The following is a 16,274-nucleotide window of genomic DNA, read 5'->3' on the forward strand; positions in this document are numbered from 1 at the left end:
CATTTATAAAGCTTCTTAAACTGTCCATCAAAAATGACCAAGGCTTATGGCAGACCTGGTTCATAGATTGATGACACGAATCTAGTCATTCATTTTACTTAAGAGAAAAACAGAAAAAAGTGTTTGCCAAAAGATCAATAAGCTCAGAAGTGAAAAACAGGTTTCTTCAAACAAATTCAGGATGACAAAGAATTTCATAAAATAAAAAACAGAAATTCTTTCTTTTATAGGCATTCAAAAAAACTGAAAATAGCACCAGGCAGTTTTTGTTTTCGAACTCAAAGAAAATGTGGATAAAAATCTTTAGAGGGGAGAGGGAAGATTTTTCTAAACATGGCACAGAAATTAACTCTGTATGGCAAGAACCAAAAGGCTGAAATAAAAGAAAAGCTGAGAAAAATATCTGCAACATATAGCAGTTTTAAACAATTAATATTTCTTAATATATAAAGAGTTATTGCTAGCTGGTGAAAAATCTAAATTACTCCCAAAGAGATGAATGGGCAGGAGATGTAAAATGCAATTCACAAAACAAATAAAAATGGCCAATAACCATATGAAATTTATTGAAGCTCAGGTACATTTAAAAAGATTGACAAAATCCCATCTTGAGGTTGCTCATGCAAAGAGAACATAGATTGATACTGTCTTTCAGAAGTGCAATTTACAACTGCTATCAAAATATAAAGCAGAAGTATCCTTTGATTCATTAATCTTGTTTTCAGGAATTTACCCAATGGAGATGATATATAGTTATACATAATTTATGTTTAATTATATACCACAGTATTGTTTATAATATAAAGATAACAACTCAGCTGTTTATGAATTGAGAATTAGTGAAGTAAATTATGGTAAATATGAACATATAGAATACTATGTAGCCATTAAAAATATTGACAGTAGATCTATATTTATTCATTTTGAAACTATAGGGGAGTTCAAAGAACAGAATAATTTCACTGTCAAATGGTTAGTTTCATGAAATAGTCAGAGGCATCAAAAAGCATGATTGCCAAAAAGTTAACAGCGAATTTAGGTGATTTTTACACACTTAATGCTATTTTACTGGATTGTTAAAAAACAATAAGTGGGTGTCATTTTTACAAAAATAATTAAAAACTTAAAAATTTTTTTTTTCTTGGAGTATGCATGTATTACATTATGACATGCTCAAGTGTTCTATTCCCAACAATGAGATGGATTTTATCTGCATCTAGTTTGGCTATCAAGGCCAGCTAAATATTTTATGTTTGCTTTTATTGTTTATTGTTACTTTGGTAACAATGGTAATGATACAATACTATTTTGTAGAACTCATACTTTCAAACATAGTGCAATAATTAAAAAAAAATCTGGTAATGGTAAATGGCCAATAGGTTTGATGATCAGGCTTTGTGAATCTTCTACTGTAAATAATAGTATGCGAGAAATGCTTAATGTCTTGCTTATCTGCCCGCAGCGCTAAGGACCTTTGTTAAGCATTCGTGGCCATGAGCTGCATTTGCCTATGCCTCTATCTCATATACTGGACTGTGAATTCCAAAGCAGGAACCACATCTTACTCATCCTAGAATTCTGAGAGCCTTCTACAATGTCAGAACATGGCAGATACCCCATACATCTGGTGAATTAATAAATCAGTGAAATAGCTCTGTCCTTAGAAATCGCTCCAGTTAAGGAAAGAGCTTGATTGGGTGCTTTGGTATGAAATTTCATAGCCATTTTGCTCTCGTCCCTCACCCTGACCTCTCTCTATTCAACTATTAATACTATTGTGACTGGCAGATTAAGAGAGATAAGCAACCTCTACAGGGAAATAGCAAGTGGAAATAATTCCTTTAAACACACTAAGGAAAAAAAAAAGGGAGCATGGTGTCAAATTTTCTTTTTCTTACATCTTTGTGACGTCTTATAACAAAAATTAGAAATTTGGTTTGAGTTACTTTTTCCCCCAGTTAGAACTCTTTCTACAACAACTCGCTCACTCACCTTTTAGTCTAGAATCACCCCCAAAGGCACCACAGCCCCAGTTTCCTGTGGCCACTGCAGAAAGATTCTCTGAAGAAACCCCAGGACGGAGAAATCCACAGTAAGCCTGCAGGATAGAGGAAATGTCAAAGCATATGAGCGTCTAGAGCACTTCCGATGCATTGGTCAGTATCCATTAACAAGGTTCTCCTCTCTCCCTCTCTTTCTTTCTTTTTTTTCTTGGGGGGTCCAAGCAGAGGGAAAAACAGAGAGAAAAGCCTGGGATTTTACAAGAAGAAAGTAAGAAATGATCCAGTCTAACATGTATTTGTATTGAGCCTGAGCAAATCAAATCCCTTAAGCCAATATATATCTCAGTTTCTTTTTCTGATTCAAAGGAACATAAATGGAAATATCAGAGATACTTCAAGAAATGATGGGATCCCAATTACAAACTACCACAGACTAAAATGGAAGAAAGATACTTGTTAAAAACACAAGTGTTTTTGGGAAAGGCTTTGGAGCAGCATTTTTTTCCCCATCAAGCTATGATTACGCTTCCTGAGTACTTTTTCTCTCTGAATTACTGGGACTAGACTAGTAAGTCCAATTAGCTTTTCAGTGTTCTTCCCGCCAATAAAATGCCTAACAAAGACCAAGCAAATATTTATAAAGGGATTCCTACACCTGGTTACAAAATAATCTTTAAATTCCTTCTAGCTCTAAGATTCTCTACTTTCATAGCTCTGTATTAAGTTAGAATATTTAAAAATTGGCCAGTGACCTAAGAGAAGTTCAATGTATGCTGAGATTGCTGTCTATTAATTAAAGGAACAGCTCATTTTGAATATAAAAAGACTACAGTTTAAGGTCCCAGCATTTCAGATTTCCATTTCTTTGCTGTCTTTTCTGCCTCCTAAGGGTTCTTGATTTTCTGAGACCATCAGACTATATTAAAAGGTTTAATATAAAGGCAAAGCAAATGTCCCTGGGTTCTGTCAAGTCCCCAACAAAGTCTGAAATATAGCTTGTGTATAATAGCAAATAAAATTAAAAGAATGATCTGTGACAAGTGTTCTCAGAGAAAAACGATGAAGAAAGATGCTATGAAACTTGCACATAGAAATACAGTAAATTGCTCCGTGAAGTTTCCACAAAGGTATAAAAATTTATTTTACACACTGTCTGGATGGATTAACAAGGCTATTCCTTCCACCCCCTCCTAGGCTATAAATCCTGACAGATATTAATTTTAAGCTGGTACTAACCATTATTCAATGCTTGTGGTACAGAGCTTACACAAGAATTCACAAATTACCTGCATAATCAGATGCACAGAGCTTCCGAAAATCTCTTTCAGGTCAAAAATATCAGAGAGCTCAATTTTTTCGACCCAGTTCTTGTAAGATAAAGAGTTGCTGCCATTACGCCAACATGGGAGATAACAAACCCTCTATCAAAATAGACAGAACTTTGCCAGTGCGTTTCCTTTCAAATTCTACTAATATGTCTGGATGCAGAAGAAGCGTTCTTACCCTCCAGTTCATGTCTGTTTTATAACCTCACTGCTGCCTCTAAATAAATGGGCTAACTGTACTTCAAAAGAATAAATAGCTTAGTGAAAACTAAAGTCTAAAATTAGAGAATGTGAAAGGAAAATCAAATTAAAGTATTGATATTTTCAAATATCTTGAAAAATGGCTACAATGAAAACAAACTACAAAACTGAAATTAAACATTTAATGTTTTAATCAAATAAGATCAAACGAGACTTTAACAAGTTAATCAGCCAGAAATTAAATGATCTAAAACAACTGCATGGTAATTAGGTGTAAATAGCTGGTTATAAATTATTAAAAACAAAATTCTTTTATTCTGCTCAAATTAAGCATTTCTAAGGTCAGAAATAAAAGACAGAGAAGCAGTAAGGTGCTGAGTCTCCTCTTATGGAATAAGCAAGGCCTCTCTCTTCTCTTATAAAGAGAGGTACTCCTTAAATGCTGGAGACCAGGGGACGATCATGAATCAGGGAACTACTTTGTTTTTTATTCTGTAAAAAAGTATTTAAAAAATGATTTGTAAATAATTTTGGTCTCCCTACTATAATTTCCTAATTTTGAGGACCAATTTTTATAACAGCTTTATTGAGATATAACTCTTACCATGTAATTCACCCATTTAAAGTATACAATTCAGTGGTTTTTAGTATATTCAGAGTTGTGCAGTCATTACTACAATCAATTTTAGAACATTTTTATCACTCCTCACATAATCTCCATACACATTAACAGTTATTTCCAATTTCCCCCTAAATCTCCCAGTACTAGGCAACCACAAATCCACTCTGTATCTCTATAGAGTTGCCTCTTCTGGACATTTCACCTAAATGGGATCATACAATAGGAGGTCTCTTATGACTGATTTCTTTTACTTTGCATAAAGTTTTCAAGGCTTATACATGCTGTGGCATGTGTCAGTTCTTCATTCCTTTTCTTTGCATAATAATATTTCCATTATTGGGTATACCACATTTTGTTTATCCATTCATCAGTTGATGGACAACTGGGCTGCTCCATTCAGGCCTATTATGAATAATGTTCATATGAACATCCATGTACAAGTGTGGACATATATTTTCATTTCTCTTGAGCATATACCTAGGAGTAGAATTGCTAGCTCATACAATAATCTATATTTAACCTTTTAGGAATTTCCAGACTGATTTCCAAAGTGACTGCACTATTTTATTTTCTCATCAGCACATGTTCCAATTTCTCCATATCCTTGCCAACTTGCTTTTGTCTATCTTTTTGATTACAGCCATCCCAGTGGATGCAAAATGGATCCACTTCCTTTTATAGTAGGATCTGAGCTCCTTCCATAAGAAACAAAGATCAGGTAAGGATACCGAGACCCTAAAAGAGCTGCAAGTTTTCACTTCATACGGAAAGATGCTAGGAGCTCTCAAGAGTATCATGCTGGCCCACACTTTTCTTTTCCCACCCAAATCCAGAGTATGTGAGGAGAGTGGTCAGTGATACAGAAAGCATAATGGAAAGCCAGCTCAAACACCAGCCACACTGACCTGACATTCCACCAATGATAGAGCAACTTATGATGACTAATGAACAACTTTAAAATGAGAGGTATTCACACCTCAGGAGAGTAAATAGAAGATACCAATGAACAACTACATCTTACTAAGCTGCAGTGAGGAATGAGTTTTGATTTTATAAATGATTAAATGTTGAACTTAGAAATGTCAGCAGCAAGTATTGACTGGTTCTATTATCAAGTATTTGGTTTAATAACACCCCCCTTCCAGATCTGGTAGTGGGTAATAACAACAAATCAATAAATGAATCAATTTAAAAATAACAGTAAATGCTTGTGATTCCCTGCTGGGACCGTTGCACCACTATGTTTAATTTTTGACCCAGAAACCTTAACAACATATATTCATTACTTAACATTACATGAACAAGCCTAAAATGGCTAAATACAACTTTTCACAGCTGATTTCTTTCTCCCCTTGCAGAGCTACCTGCCAGTTTTACAGGCTAGAGTCATAAATCTTTCCAACTACAAAGATAATTCTCCCCTAGGATATCACCCAGCTGATCTCCCACAGGATTAAATATCGCTTCACAGTATCTGTTAGATAACAGGAGACTGATGCCTTCCTTTTAAAAACCAGCTCTACTTGTGAGTCACTACATAGGTCTAAGAGACCAGGCAGTCTGGGTGGTGCGGACTCTTTCAAGAGGTAAGTAATAGAACACCAGGTTGGACTGCCCTTTCCATTAGTGCCTGGTGAGGAATGACTGAAAATGGTGAACAGCCCCCAGAGCTCAGAAATACACACTGAATTCTGATGGTGAAAACTGGTTTTATGGCTCTGTTGCTCATTTAGAAAAAAATGCAGTTTTTCTATTCCTGTCTACTTTCTCTCTAGCAAGCAAATAACAAAACAAAACAACCCCCCCCAGCAGAATTACACAGCTTATCTCTGAAGTGATTTGAGGAAACATCTGCTTTAAACTTAGGTTCACAGATCATAATAAGATGTAAAACATTTAATTGAGCATTCTCTCCAAGTTGTACTGTTAGTTCACGTAAGACCTGTGGTTGCTTATACTAAAATTCATAAACCTAAATAGGTAAAGTAAATGATGGAATGCTTTAGTCTACAAGGCCCAAAGTTATTTGATAAGCTTTCTAATTAAATTGCCAAAGATATTTAACAAAATCATTTACATCTTTTGTCTTTTTCAGTGAAATAATTAGAAAACAAATTCTTTGCTGAAAGAAAATTCGGGGGAATACAGAAGTGAATGAAAGAACACACATCTGTCAAGGCCTTCCCATGTGCCATGCCCTGAATGGGGGGCTTTCCCAGTGTTGGCCCACGTACTGATAAGGCTCTCTGACACTGGGGTATTTCCCTGTCTTATGGGAAATTTAATAAGCGGTATGGGGCAAAACTCTCAAATTTCCATGAAAAATAAAACAGAAAAAGATACTGAGGCAAGCATCCAATGTGCACCTCGCTCACAGCTGAGAACATGGTTAAGAGAAGAGGCGACTGACTCAGACACACGCATGTTGGAGATGATGTGCTAGCTAAATGCAATGGCTTAAGGCTGAGTCATCTGAACCGCGTATAAGGTCTGAAAGGAGCGAAAGGAGTGACAGTACTCTTTGGAAGGATTTACATTTTAAAAAGTGACTTGGAGTCGGATGTGGACTTAAGTCCCCAGCTTTGTCACTGTCTAGCTGAGCAACCTCAAGCAAATTACTCAACTTTGAGGTTCAGTTCACCAAACTGGAGATAAGTACAGTATCTAGGCCTCACCAGGTGGCCAGGATTAAATCAGATAATGCACTTAAAGTGCTAAGGAGATTGCCTAGCATATACTAAGCAATCATTTAACAATAAGCAATTACTTGTACTATTGTTACAAACATAATTTTTAAAAAATTTTCTGAATGAAAAGAATCTTTCATTAATTATAAATCTGACATAGTTGCATATTGACATAACAATGGCAATCTAAAAACAAAGAAATGTATCACCAAACATTAAAAATCAACCCATCTACTTCATATAGTTCAGCTGATGTTCTGTACTTACTCTGACACTATTACTGGGCTTTACTGAGCATTTGAAGAATATTTAGGAAATATCAATTTGTGACATTTTGAATGATTTGAGATAATGTACTTATATAATTTCTAAAAATGTATCTTAAAAAACTGGATGACCATTGTCTAAGAGGCTATTTAATTAATCACTGACCAATTCATTTAACAAATATTTTTGAGAAACTCCTATAAGCAAGACATTTTGCTAGGCACTGACTGACTTGAATGCCATTAAACTTCTGTTCCCAGGTTACCTAAGACTCATTCTTTTAGTAAAAAGGATGTCTCACATGGACTCTATATTCTACAAATAAATGTTTTTCAATTATTGGTAATACTTACAACTAACTCAATTATTCACACATACCCAGCCTTCATATTAAAAAAATTCCTGGCATCTCTGAGAACAGGTGAACTAAGAGTTATTGGTACGTAAATAAATGTAGACGTTTATATACATTGAAAAGAGAACATCACTTGGCCATGAAAATTAAAACAAAAAGATTTGTTTATACTCAAAAGTTACCTTTTAAAAAGATCATAGTTACAGACAGTTTCTAAAAGTGAATTATGTAGCTCCCATGCAGAGGTACATGTGGGGGTATAGACTTTATCTGTTAAAAAAAGAACCTTTAAATTTGTGTTAATGTATGACTTTGGTTAAACACATTTTAGTTTTACTTTCCTTTTTGTAGATTTCTCCCTACACTACTGCTCTGCTTACTTAAATGTTTTGACCTTGTAACAAATTCACAAATATGGTTTGATAAGTAATACCTGATGAAAATTTAAGGACAACCCTTCTTATTCTACTTGATATGCTGTATTATAGGCAACTCTATGACTTTCAGAGTCAGGTAAGAGAAAAACTTAGAACTGTTGATATTAAAAACAAAAACAAAAACAAAACAGTCTTTCTGGACAGTTTTTCTAAGGAATTACTTTTTTTTTGTTAAATTAAAGGTATTTGTTATATAAGCCAACTTTGGAAAATAGTGCAGTACTCTTCAAAAACCATTCATGAGATTCCTTGGAGAAGTCTTAAACATTAAAATACTCTAATAAAGTATATATAAAAACATATGTTCAACAATAAATTAGATTCTCAAATGGATTAGGATCTAAGGTAATATATAATTATATTCAAAACAGGTAATAAGTTGTAAGTGCATTAAAGCCTTCCTGGATTACTGACGGTGTACTTTCTTAACAATACTTAAGCAAGGCAGTTGAGCGGGGATAAGCCGAGCACCACAGCGTACTCCTGTGGTAATAAGAACATGGGAGAAGATGTGAGGATAAGTTATTTCCTGTTTGACACACCAATAAAAAGCATTCACAACCTGCTCTTAATGGTATAGTCCAGTTTGCTGACATTAGCAAAACTCTTTGTGACGTGACTGGCAACATGTGTAGACAGACAAAACCACAAACCTCTTTATTTTAAATATTCTCATAACCAAATCTTGCTCATCGGACCTAAATAATGGTTTTCAGAATTGGGGCACTCTTCTTGGCTGTGAGAATAATCTGAGGAACTAAAAAAAAAGATCCCAGCTGTTTTGGTAAGGCCCTAAATCCAGAGAACAGAATTAGCATGCCTCTTTATGACAGAGTTTATTTATTATGGTTAACAATAGTGAACATTTGAACTAACAACGGGTATGGGTCATTTTCATATTTTTGTAATAAATTAAAATAAAAATTATAGTAGATAGCACTGTCATAGAAAATCATAGGTTCTATAATGAATGTCAAATTAACCAAATCAATAAACAATTTACATTTTTGTCTAGTTTTTGTGAACTTTACCTACAACAGAATGATATTACCTTGACTCTTGGTTTATCTGTTTTAATACTGACAGACCTTTTAAAGAAAACATTGGGCAGGTCTGAAAAAAATTGTCAGGGTTCACTTGTTTCTATATGGTTTTAAAATGATGATGTTCCAAAGCAGCTAAAGTACTTGATGAGATAAATGTATGTGTGGGATTTAATATCAAGCAACAGTATATTTGGCAACCTCTGCCAGTAATCAAACAATTACCAAATGGAAAGTACATCCTGTACAAGCTGACACAGCCATTAAATCAGGAGAGCTGTTGGCAGACTTATTGACACTGTAAGAATTACCAGAAAGCATTAATTTCAGCATTAATAAAATGGCAGTAATAGAGGACAGCTGCCAGATACACTGAGAAATGAGGTTCCTGACCTTGTTAAGCTCGCGTCTGATTTTCTCAGGCAGAAACTGATCAAGGTAGCGCCGGAAGTGAAGTGCATCGATGGCAACAACCTCAGTACAGCGCCTCTGCCAGTCATCCCTGGGATGGGAAGGCGAGAAGAGAAAGGTAAGGAATGGGAAAACCACTCCGAAAACAAAACCCTCACAGAAGTCGGTTTCACAAGAACTTCGCAGTGATAAAAAGAATGAAATGTTAAAAAATATTAAAAACTAACAAACTGGTGTCTATAGGTCTCAGCAGAACAGAAGGGCAAGAAAAAACATTTTATTTTTAGATTCACGGGCATACACACTGAAGAAGACTGATGGGCACTAGACAATAAAATGAAAAATTATCAAGAGACAACACAATGTGACATTATACACACATACCTCAGTTAACACTGAGTCTCGGAGGTTAAAGGATTTGGGGGCAAACAAAAGGAATTTAGTTCTTTGTTCTCCTATATATAATATTAAAGATATGGCATTTACGCCTCAATGGGAACTTGTTCTTTCTTTGCTCTGAGAAATCTGCTCAAAGTCACTGGGTTTGTAGCATCACCATATATCATCCAGGAAACAATCCCCAGAAGTGTTAAAAAAATATATATACTGATTCAGTACAACATTCTACCGACAGCACAAAGCTATTTTTAAAAAGACAACAAAGCAGACAACACGCTTCCTGTGGAAATGGTAAGGACTGAATGAGATCATAATTTTGGAAACATGAAATTCCAAAATTTCATCTCTTTATAAATGGTCATATATTGACATGCCACACACTTTGACACTGAAGAATAACAATAGAAAATTTGATGTAAGTCTGTAAACAATTGCCAGAAACAGATATCTACATGGATAAGAGTTTGTTTTAATCACATATTTTTAAACAAACGGAGAAAGAAACCAGGGCCTGGACTTGAGACATTACAATACTTAGGTTTGTGGTAGGGATGTCACTAAACAGGCAATAGCTGTAATAACTGATTGTTTCTGCCACAATGACTCTTGCTCATAAAAACACAAGGTTTCAGGCAGCATTTCTGCAAATGTAGCATGCTTGCCTCTGATAAACTACATTATTTTGTCCAGAAGCAAGGATGTCAAAGTGTAAAAATAAATTTCAATCAGAAATAGGAGACAGCAGCAAAGTTCACTGGAGGTTCTGTCACCTGGTTTGTGGTATTAGGCAAATGGTCCCAACACAGGTTTCTTCCATTCACCTAAACTCACAGAAAAATTGAAGTGTTTCTAAATAAGCTGGTCAAAGGCTTTTAACTCCAATTAGAACCTATTCTAAGTAAGTTTGGACTTGGAAGTTAAGCTCCATTGCTTCCAGTTGGCAGCTTAGAGGTAAAAGAACTGAAGAGAGCTGTGTCCTCATGAAATAGCTGAGACAGGCCCCTGTTTTTTTTTCCTATCTTCTCTGCTCCTCCCTTTGGTATAAAGAGATGGCATTACCATTCTAACAGCCAATGAACCTGTAAGGCTGAGTTTTAAAAGCCAGTGCAATGGCTAAAATAAGGGTAGCTAGAAACAGAGGGTACTAAGAGGGCCAAGCTTGCTTTAGTTCTTGCTTTGTCCTGCAACAGAGTCAAAGTGGACTCACCGTTCACTCCCATCTTCATGGCTCCGGGCCCAGCGGTATGTCTCGGCATAGCCCGTGTATTCACTGTACTGTTCAGAACCTGTAACAAATCATCTGTCACTGACTTCTCAGGAAGATTTTTCCTAAAACTTACACTTTCTAAAAGGTCTTTGTTAATAAGTTTCTCTTCTGGAAATATCTTACTGGCAAAAGTCAATTAAAAAAAAAAGTTGGCCCTAATCACTTTTTTTATTTCCCTTAAAGAAAAAGGGTTAATCGTTCCAAAAGCCACCGTGATATTTATCATAAAGAGTGCCTGAACGTCTCGATCAACACAGAAAACAAAATCTGCTGTCATAGTCATTACTTATTCTTTGATGAGAAATGCATGAAGACTGTTTTATAAAAGTCCATAATCTTCAAGGTCAGCGATCTGATGGTAACATTTAATTTGCATTGTTGAGAACAGAAATTTTACACAAAAACACATTCCCTGCTAAGAAAAGTGACATTAAAATTAAGCCTAGTAGTTGCCTATCAATATGCAAGGTACTTCAAAGGACTCTGAAAGCCAGGATATTATGGCATGAGAAGAGAGGGTGGGCACAAAAGTATAATTAACATTCATTTGATGAGAATATGCACAAAGTCCTCCACATAACAAAGGTTTCTAATTCATCAGGCCTGGGCATATCAGGAGGGAGGTCACAAGTACTCAAAACATCTAACTAAATAAGCTCATTCCAATTCCTGTGGTCAACTCCATAGTCGCTTGACTTCTAAAGAATCAAAGCAAAGAAAGAAAGAAAAAAAAAAAGAGAGAGAGAAAGAGCCGAAAACCCAGAGGAAGAGAACACTTTTTGCATGCATACACACATATATGACACACCAATAAAAAGCATTCACAACCTGCTCTTAATGGTATAGTCCAGTTTGCTGACATTATATATAAATATATATATATGAGGAAGAAGCAAGGAAACACTGAGAACTAAGAATTCTCATTTCTTAGTCCAACTGCCCTAATCCTGCCAGTAAATAAAATGCAAGACTGACTCAATCAGGCAGCTGAGCTACTTCTTGTTAACAAACAAATTTGTTATAACAAAGGTCCAATAATGAAAATATTTATTACAAAGACTCAGTATTCAGGAAAAAATAATTCCAGAATATATAGTATTTCAGAAAATACAAATTTATAAAAATGGAGAACATTTAAATAAAAATGGAAAGAACACAAAATTAAATCCTGGTAAGTTAATTATATGAACTGTGAGTTCTTTACCCAAAATCAAATTAATTTCATTTTTGTGGTCAGGTTAACTTACTGTTTGCTAAACAACTCTAAATTTTTTATACCAAGAAATAGTAAATGTGATAAAAATTACAACGCCCCCACTTAACTAACAATTCATATAAAATACAGGGAACAGAAGAACATGTTAAAACTATGAGGATGCAAAAATCAGCAAAATTCAGATCCTGGGAGTTTAAAAACTATATGTATAAGAGGAAAGAAAATGAAGGAGGAACCTCTACAGATGAAAAGAGATTTATGAATATGAAAACACTAATCATAAGAAAGCTGGAATAGTTATAATATCAGACAAAACAGACCTTGAATCAAAAGGAGAATTGTTTCATAATAATAAAAGGGTCAATTCATCAGAAAGACATAATACTTACCAATGTGTACTGTAGCTAAAACATTGCTGAAACTAGCAGATATAACCAACAGGAGGCGGGAACAAACCTTAACTGCCAAACCGTACTATGCATAGAAGATATTTTGAGATGGATTATAGATTTAAATATAAAACCATATAGACTTTAAGAAGAAAACATAGGAAAGTAACTGTATGATAGTGGGGCTAGGTAAAGATTTCTTAGTTGGGATAAAGCAGTAAACAAAAAATTAAAAAAAAAAAACTAGAATGGATTAAAATTAAAATTTCTGGTTAAAAAACATCTTTAGGGGAACGAAAATAACAGAGTGGTTTAGTGCCTGCCTCCCACATATAAGGTCCTGGGTTCAATCTCTGGTATCTCCTTAAAAAACAAAACAAAACAAAAATACAAAAACCCCATATATTTAGGAAAATGAATAGGCAAGACTGGGGGAAAATATATGCAAAACAAATATCGAACAAAGGCTTTGTATTCAGAATATTTGTGAAGAACTCCTACAAATCAATAATAAAAACACAATCCAATTTCTAAAACTGCTCTATTAAAGTTTCTAATATTAAAAACAAAAACAAAATCCATAAACAATCCAATTTAGAAAAATGGACAAAAAACTTGAAATTTCACAAAGGAAGATATACAACTGGCTAACCACAAGAAACAGTGTTCAACATCATTAGTTATTAGAGAGATACAAATTAATACCACAATAAGATACTACTACATACTAAACAGAATGGCTAAAATAAACAACACCAACTGCTGGCGAGGATGTAAAGCAACTGGAATTTTCATATTGCTGGTAGAGCATAAAGTGGTACAAACCTTTTGGGAAATAGTTTGGCAATTTCTTATAAAATTAAACACATATCCACCTTTTTGAAGCAGGCTAGTAAGATAGGGAATCAGATGGATCTGGAACCTGGCTAGAGGTCCACATGTCATTCAGTATCCCAAAAATGCCTGCTGGAAGAACCTCATAAGATTCTGCCAGAATGAGATTTCCTCCAGAAGCCAGAAGTCCCAGATATTCCCCAGGGACTTTATTATTGGGCCCTCCTGGGATACTATTGGGTGGGGTAATCAATCAAAACAGCGAACACCTGGAGCTCCTTCTGTGCCTTTAGTAAAGGGGTGGAATAATTAGTGGTTTAAAAAGCAAGTGCAAAGACTTTTTGCTCTCTCTTGCCTTTGTCCTGTCCTGGTGCTGGTTCATGTGCCTGTTCTTGCTCTCTGCACCCTGCTCTCGCCGTTTCCCCCCTGCCATGATTATTACCACATAAGTAAAATCTGGGCATTTATAATCTATAATTGGAAACTGTAGTTTGTAAATTAGACTGCTTTATCACTTTTCAGCCCCTTCCTCTCTACCTGGGTCCCATGATGTTATTTTCTCCCATTTCTCTTCCCTCCCACCTTCATAAATTACTGGCCTAACTAACCCAACATGCTCTTGAAATTAATTGTGCAGCATAGTCAAGAACTAGACAAAACCTGGTTACACTTTGACCAAGAAATCCCACTCCCATGTATTTATCCAAAAGAAAGTGAAAATACTATGTCCAAAAAAAAAACCATGTACAAGTATGTTCACAGCAGCTTTAGTCATAATAACCTTGTATCACTTAGGGTTCAGCCAAAGAAACAGAACCAGTATGATATATACATATATTAAGATTTTTTGCAAATAATTGGCTTACACAATCTAGGGGCTAGTTAGGCAAGTCCAAAATCTACTGGGCAAGCTGTCAAGGACAGGCTGGAACTCTTGGGCAGAGGGTAAAGCTGCTGACCCCATGCGGAATCCTTTTTCTTCAGGGAAGCCTTAGCTCTACCCTTAGGCCTTTCAATGGAATGAATCAGGCCACCCAGATCATCCATAATCTTCTTTAGTTAAGGTCAAATGACTGGACTTAACTTATATCTGCAAATAACTCTATGTTTTGTAGCAATACCTAGATTAGTGTTTCACTTTATAATTTAGCAACAAGCCAAGATGATAACATAAAAAAGACTATCATAAGCCTTATAATAAGCAAGCAATCCAAAATAATAGGAAACTAAACACATGGTATGATCATAGAATACTTTTTAGCAACGAAAAGGAACAAACCACCAATATATTCAGAAATCTCACACACATCATGCATCTTGCACGTTATGCTGAGCAAAAGTGAGACACAAAAGAGTACATGCCATATAAATTTATTTATGTGAAAATCTAGAGAAGACAAAACTGACTGATGATGAAAAAGAGTTATGGTTATTTCTGCGGTATAGTGAGGACTGACGAGAAAAGGGCCAAAGGGAATTTTCTGGGGATGATGGAAATGCTCTGTCTTACTAGGGGTATGCGTTACAAGGGTATATCTATTTGCTGAAAAATCATCAAATTATACATTTAGCATTGTGTACTATGGTATATGTAAATTTTACCTCAAAACAAAAACAAAAACAAAAAAACGAAAAACCCACCAGAACTGTAAAAAGACTGAACTCATAGGTTTGCTCGGCAGTTCTGAAACCACCTTCTGTATATTCTAGGCTTTTATGCTGGGAGTCATGGTTTTCACTGTTGGGAAAGCAAGTTATAAATATGGAAAGGGGGAAGACTAGGATGTACCCTGTGATGCTGGACCGAAACTGGAGATATCAGCATGAACTTCCTGTGAACCATGTGTGTGTGTAACACATTTGTCTAACTGTCGCAGCTGAGAGGGCAAAGAAGCACTGACGCCTTTAGGAGCAATGAGCACAGTGAGAATTCAAATCTTGGTTTCTAAAAAACTATTTTCCACTAAAACCCAGGACCTTCTTGAAGAAATGGTTGATTCTAAAGATGGGGCAAGGAATATAACAAGATGAGCCCCGAACATTTTTGTGTTTGTCAAGAGGAAGGTAGTGCTCAAAGAACGACGGGCACACGTGAAAGGGACATAATAGCCAACATAAATGGCCAAATCTGGGATGATCTCAGCATCGAAATAGATGATTTAAACACACTGAATAAAATAAGAATACATGTGTCTATACAGACATTAATTAGTAAATAAATATAAATAAATGGGAGAGAAGAAAAATCTTCCTTGCAGTATAATGCCAACTAATAAATGTAGAAGGAAAGACGGAGTTAAAGAGAGTAACTTAAGAGGAAAAATCTGGCAAGTCTCACCTTAACCAGGTCATTTTACCAAACACTGCAAATATCAGGACAAACCAGCATCATCTGTCTCCCCAAAAGACAGAAGGACACAACATCCCTTCAGTGGTATTTCTGCCAAAAATGAATAAACTGAATCTAATTATGAGGAAACATTGGACAAATACAAAATGGCCATTTTAGAAAATAATTGGCTTATACTCTAAAAATATTAAGGTGAACAAAGCAAGCGAAGACTGTGAAACTCACACTTTAAAGGCTACCATGAAAACTAACTGAAAGGAATGATCCTGGATTGGATCGCAGAGTGGGAAAAAAATATATAGCTTCAAAGAATACAACTGGGATAAATGACAAAATCAGAATATTGGCTAAGAAAGAGCTAAAGATACTATACGAGTGTTAAATTTTCTGCTTTTGATAATTTTGCTGTATTTACGTAAGAGAATGTCTTCAGTATTCAGGCAATTTACAATGAGATATTAATATAAA

At 35.3% G+C, this 16,274-nt stretch overlaps 1 protein-coding gene across 3 annotated transcripts in view; it reads right to left on the bottom strand.

Annotated features, from left to right (window-relative positions):
* PARG (poly(ADP-ribose) glycohydrolase) overlaps positions 1-16,274 on the bottom strand; it is a 142,836-nt gene that overhangs the window by 19,148 nt on the left and 107,414 nt on the right. For all 3 annotated transcript variants that reach the window (XM_058299150.2, XM_058299149.1, XM_071215888.1), the window contains 3 exons: positions 10,958-11,036; positions 9,334-9,442; positions 1,993-2,098 (listed from right to left, as the gene is read on the bottom strand). In XM_058299150.2, coding sequence (XP_058155133.1) covers positions 1,993-2,098; positions 9,334-9,442; positions 10,958-11,036 — 294 coding nt within the window. The remainder of the gene's footprint in view (positions 1-1,992; positions 2,099-9,333; positions 9,443-10,957; positions 11,037-16,274) is intronic.

Source organism: Dasypus novemcinctus, chromosome 6 (assembly GCF_030445035.2).
Source record: "Dasypus novemcinctus isolate mDasNov1 chromosome 6, mDasNov1.1.hap2, whole genome shotgun sequence".
Lineage (NCBI taxonomy): Eukaryota > Metazoa > Chordata > Mammalia > Cingulata > Dasypodidae > Dasypus > Dasypus novemcinctus.